The 5,869-nt window shown below is 42.9% G+C and overlaps 1 protein-coding gene across 1 annotated transcript; it reads right to left on the bottom strand.

Annotated features, from left to right (window-relative positions):
- Positions 1-3,848: 3,848 nt before the first annotated feature.
- LOC147631191 (uncharacterized) lies at positions 3,849-5,540 on the bottom strand. The gene is made up of 2 exons (XM_086809527.1): positions 4,986-5,540; positions 3,849-4,821 (listed from the first exon to the last, which is right to left on the bottom strand). The coding sequence occupies exons 1-2, from the start codon at positions 5,488-5,490 to the stop codon at positions 4,013-4,015; spliced, it is 1,314 nt and encodes a 437-aa protein (XP_086665653.1). The 5' UTR covers positions 5,491-5,540; the 3' UTR covers positions 3,849-4,012.
- Between the last annotated feature and the right edge of the window lie 329 nt (positions 5,541-5,869).

Here is a 5,869-nt window from a genome sequence, read left to right as displayed (position 1 = left end):
AGCTACTGCACCTGTGTTGTAAATAGTAGATCCTAATTAACCTTTAAGGCTGAAACGGATGCTAGTGACCATGTAGTTTGTGATGTGCTTCTTTAAGGAGGAAGACCTGTAGCTTTTGAGAGTAAGAATTTGGATAGATCTCAGTAGAATTATTCTACGTATGAACGTGAGCTTTATGCCATCATTTATGCTCTAGGTAAGTGGAGGGATTATCTCTACGGTGCTAAGTTTGCGATTGTCTTTGATCATGATAGCATCAAATGGTTTACAACTCAAACTGATTTGAAGGGTCGTAAAGCTCGGTGGGCAAAAATCCTCCAAGAATTCGACTTTCAATTAAGGCATCATCATAAAGGGTCGTTTAGGAGTTTGATGGAGTTGAAAAGTGAATTTTTAGATTCACTCAAAGGCAAGTGCGAACATGATCAGTCATATGCACAGGTGTAGAAAGTTGTTACACACAAGGATCCCTCTCACTCCGTAGTAGCAACGAGTGTAGATGATAGGTCCACACCCAGCTCCTCTTTCTATGGACAAACTTAATCGTTGGAAGCATTTTTTCATCAATAATGGGTACTTGTTACACAAAGGAAGAGTGTGTGTACCCTCGGACACCAACACTAGGCGCCAAATACTTTATGAGTATCACATGTGATAGTCTAAGTGTAGGTTCTCTTGGAATTAGGAAGACCTATGCTGTGTAGTTAGAAGGCAATTCTATTGGCCTGGACTTCACAGGGATGTAGGGATGTCCAAGAATATGTTTTGCATTGTCAAAAATTCTAGGTCAATAAAGGCTGAGTGTCTTAAGATAGGCGGGCTCTTAAAACCCATAGAGATCCCTGATGGTAAGTGGGAAAGCATCTTTATGGATTTTATTGTAGGTCTACCTACAACTAACAAAGGCCATGATGGCATTTGGGTTGTAGTGGACAGGTTGACCAAGATGTCTCAGTTTATTCCGACTAAAACCATGGTGAAAACGCTAGAGTTATCTCAACTTTTCATTGAGAATATCTATCGACTCTATGGGCTGCCAGCCAATATAGTCAGTGATCAAGACCAAAAGTTTAATAGTCACTTCTGGCAAGTAGTGTTCAAAAGGTTGGACACAATGCTCAGTATGAGCATTGCTGACCCTTTGAGTGATGGTCAGACAGAAAGGGTCAACCAAGTACTTGAGGATATGCTAAGGGAGTATGTGAGTAAACGGTAAAAGAATTGGGAAGATTACTTACCAATTTTAGAATTTGCTTATAATAGTCCAAAGCATGTTGCAACGGGCTTTAGTACTTTCATGCTTATGTATGGTTTTCAACCCTAATCTCTAGTAGCTATGGGCTAGCTACTGAAAGAATTCAAAAGGTTAAAGATTTTATGCAAGATCATTACGATATGCTTAAAATTGGTAAGAAAAATGTTAAACGGGCCCAAGATCGTTTACAAGCATTATTGAAACAAAGACTGTAGAATGGTCACATTTGAGAAAGGTGACCAAGTATTTCTCAATGTTCCCTTGAGTTCGAAAACTTTGAGGAGACAGGTAAAGTGCCAAAGTTATCGCCGAGGTATTGTGGACCTTTCACAATACTTAAGCGTGTAGGTGAAGTTGTCTATCACTTGGTATAAAGAGACTTCTCGTGGTGGAGGGCTAAATCTGGCTGACTTTGATTTGGGGACAGTTAGCTTGAGAGTAAGGGTTGATTTTGAGTCATCCAGGCATCAGAATGATCAGCAAATGGTACAGGGATGTTGTGCTAACTAGTATAAGTTGAGGGAAAGTGATTATGTGCATTAGCTAACAATTTTGGGCCTCTTTGAGGACAATTGTCAGAAGGCTTACTATTTTACAGTGTGTTTGAGGCAACAATTTGACATAGCAGGTCAGTTGATTGCTTCTGGATCTGGGCCTGGCCTTGTTTAAGTGCTTTGACGTCCCTCTAGTGTGTCAGCTGACTCAAAGGACAGAGTTTCTATGTTAGTGAGGTCATATTGGTTAGTTGGGCAGATTCTTCCCATTTGGAGGGAGATGTGGGCTTGTAGAAGTCAGTAGAGAACCTGTGAGGTGATATTTTGCCTAGTTGAGAAGTCTTTGAGAGGTTATAGTTGTCAAAGAAAACTTTGGGAAGTGTTAGAATTGTTGTTAACTTCAGAGGTAGAACAACTTTGTAGCACAATTCGGAAGGAGAGGCTGCAGGTATTGGAAGGTCAGAAGACTGTCGAAAGAGGGTCAGCACGACCCTAAGGAAGAGGGTCGATAGGACCATCAAGAAGGCCTTAGGAGTGTGGATATTAAGTCCGCATACATTGGAGAGTCATAGAGGACACTGGAGGATCAGTTTTGGACTCGAAGAGCCATCCAAATTCGGAGACAGAAGATAGACAGAGTCTGATTTGTCTAGGATAGTTAGAAGAGTTTATGGTCAGACAGAGGTCAGAGAGTAGCTGCTTAGTTTTGAGAGGCTTTGGGAGGACAAGGATTTGAGGCTAGCTCAGATGGGGAAGAACACTTTGAGGATCTAAAGAGCATATTTCAAACAAAATACAAAGAGAAGGCTTTAGAGGCAGATTTTGAGCATTTTTGTGTCCCACTGGAGTTGTGTTTGGTTAGTTGAGAGTCGTTGTGGTGAGGAGAGGCTATCAGAGAGTAGACCAAAAATATTGGAGGTTAGTGCTGACCTTAGAGGAAACTGAATCAGTAGCTGGGGTAATTCGGAAGGTTGGGAGGGTAGTGAAGTATCCCTTTGGGACATCTGAGAACCAGGGGATAGTGACTGGGTCTGCTGGTGTCCTGTAGTGTTGTGTTTGCTGGGGTGGGGTTTGGTGCTTGTTGTGATAGAATCCTCTCACGCTGGTGTGCTTGAAATGGAGCTATAGAGGTAGTACTTCTTGGAGCCATCAATGTGAACCTGACTACATGAGAGCTGGTACTATAGAGGTAGTACTTCTTGGAGCCACCAGTGTGAACCTGACTACATGAGTTGGTACTATAACTATGCCATTACTCTAGTAAACCAAAATGGCTGTCACATAGCCTATAAACCACTAATGGCATATCCTCCATGATCTCAGCAGTCATGCCAATGGCATAAGTACGAAGCTATTATCTTGGCATATCACCCATATTTGTACTAGTTGAGCTCGATATCTGAACAAAGTGTTTCTTCTCAAAAGTTGTTAAACCATGATGCTCTATTATCTCTTTAATAGTTGCAAAGCTTAGTCCATACTTGCCATATTTAACTTTTTAGTCAATGTACTAGTCAAATTAGTTTGTTTGTGATTAGATTAAAAATTTGTCCATATACATATAGGCTACAAACTAGTTTGTTTGTGATTAGATTAAAAATTTGTCCATATACATATAGGCTACAAACTAAGTGGAACTACATGACATTAGGAAATTGGATTTTCATTTGGGCTTTGCTTTAAGTAGCTTACTTAAATATATTGTCTTATTGCATAATGGTTAGAAGCAATTTAATATTTGCATAAATGGTAGGAAAAGCACAAGAAACAAGTCTCAAATATTCATGGCTAGAAATTTGTAAACGAAAGAAGGTTGTAAGATATTGAGCACATTTCAAGTAGGTTGCAAAAGATCACACAAAAACAGTATATGGTTATAACATCATCGATGCCCAAATACCTTACACTTTCCAATCTTTTTTGGTGGTAAAAACACCTTATTGTCATTTTACTCATCTTAATAACATTCAAATGTTTCTTGTTATCTTTTTTAAGGGCCAAAACGTAAGTATAAAAATGGTAAAAATGATTATGCAAACAACAAACACCACATTTTCAACTCAAAGCTCATACATTGCTAGTGTAACAAAATTGTAGACACATAAATGCATAGTCTATTATCACAATTATATGATCATATATGAAAGGTAACCCCAAAATTTCACATGAAGAATTTGAGGTTAGCTTCACCCTTTGTGCACAAGACAATTCTAGTTTTTAAAGAAGATTTCAACATTCGAACATAGAATTACTAACACTCGCTTTATGTTGTGGTGGCTTTGAATTTGGACCAATGTATGCAGCTACAAATGCTACAATTTGGAAATGCTTGTGGATTGTCCTTGTCATCCTCCTCTTCGTGGGGTGGTGTACTACATTTTGTGAGTGCTTCGAGCTCATACTTGCCATTAACGGGCTCCTTTTGCTCCTTGGGTGGACCTTCACATTTTGGAGATGCTCTAGCCTTGTGCTCTTTGTTGGTGGATGGAGCACCACATCTTGGAAAGGCATGGGCCACGTCCTTGGGCTCGTTTGGAGGAGAATTGGCCCGCGGGCTACTACACTTCGGAGGTGGTTCGGGCCCGCCGTCCTCGGGGGCAGTACGGTTTGGAGATCCTGAACTTCCTCCTGCCGTGTTTAGGGCGGCCAGCAGTCCTCGGCCTTTGGGCTCTCTCGCCTGCTGCGGCCCGCGCAACGTTGTGAAAATACCTTGGACAACCTGCACGATTGTTGTGGAAGGGGACCATTTAAGATCGACGCAGATGAAGCCTTGCTGGTCGACGAGGGGGTGCTGGATGGGGGGCTCGAATTGGGCAGTGGGCGGATTGGAGGGATAGTCGGGAGGCAGGCGAAGCACCAAGTGCAAGGCCTTCTTGGCCACAGAGGAGGGTGATGATGAGGATAAGGGTGAGGGTGGTGGGCCAATAAGGAAAGCGTGCAGGCGATACAGGTCAAAAGGCGAGTGTGTAATAGTGGCGATCGTCGAATCGGGATCGTCCGTTGAGGCGAGTGGGAAATCCTTGAGCTCTCTCACGATGCGAAGCTGGGCATCCCCACCATTTCTAGGGATGACTGTTCGATTATACACAAGAAAAAGGGTCAGCACTTTCTCTCTCTCTCGCACGCACGCACACACGCACGCACGCACGCACGCACTCCCTCCCTCTCTCTCTCTCTCTCTCTCACACCCCGCGCGCGCACTCACACCATAACAACAACAACAATTATCTACCAACCATCGCCTTTCGAGTCTGCAGCTGTGGTTGTATCGGTAATTGGTCCGCCGGCTTCAACGGAGCACCGTCTGCAATCTGGGATTCCCAAGAGCAGGATAAGGTCCTGCACAACTTTGGCGATGTTGCAGGAAGGCTTCCAGTCGTTTTTCACGAGGTTCAAGCACACGTACCCCTGCTGGGGATCCACGTGCGGGTGTTGGATGATAGGGGGCTGGAGCTGCAAGCTGGGCGGCTTAAAAGGGTAGTTTTTAGGTAGGTGAAGCACCAAGTGCAGAGGGTTGTTAGCAGAAGAAGAGGAAGAGGAAGAAGGGGGGCTTGCTATGAAGGCATGCAATTCGTGCAAATCCAATGGGGACTGTGTTATGGTGGCCACTGATGGGTCTACAAGAATGTGGAAATCGTCGAGATCCTTGGAGATGCGAAGCTTTGCAAGCCTCGGATCAGCCATCGTCTTCTGCCTATTCCCTGCAAAGGAAAGGGTTCTGTTTAAGGAGTACAAAGTCATCCCGACTTTACGAGCGAATCGTCTTTCCTCGACGCGGCATGTCCCTCTCTCACTGTATGAACATGTCCCTCTCTCAGTGTATGAACGTATGACTCTAGAACCAAGAATTCAACTTTAAAAAATGGCCTATGACTTTTATGAAGCTTCCTCGAGTTTCCTACTTGGATTTTCAAAGCCGCTCAGATGAAGATTTCAGCTAGTTTCTAATAATTTCAACCATAAAATTACATCCACAATGGCTTTATGTGGCATTAACATACAAAAATCCATTTACTATTTATGCAAAAGGCGAGAGTTTGGAAACATGATCCTCTTTTGTGCGAGTGTCTTCATGCAATAGTAGCTTCAAAAAGTGGGACATTTCTTATCCAATGAAACA

This window comes from Cibotium barometz, chromosome 15, assembly GCF_041138505.1.
Source record: "Cibotium barometz isolate CiBa-2024 chromosome 15, ASM4113850v1, whole genome shotgun sequence".
NCBI lineage: Eukaryota > Viridiplantae > Streptophyta > Polypodiopsida > Cyatheales > Cibotiaceae > Cibotium > Cibotium barometz.
The sequence above is the reverse complement of the archived record's forward strand: the minus strand, read 5'-3'. Positions and strand labels throughout refer to the sequence as shown.

Coding starts and splice junctions, on each gene's coding strand:
- LOC147631191 (XM_086809527.1), bottom strand. CDS start 5,490: ATGACTTTGTACTCCTTAAACAGAACCCTTTCCTTTGCAGGGAATAGG. Junction 4,822..4,985: donor TGCAGACTCGAAAGGCGATG/GTTGGTAGATAA, acceptor ATAATCGAACAG/TCATCCCTAGAAATGGTGGG.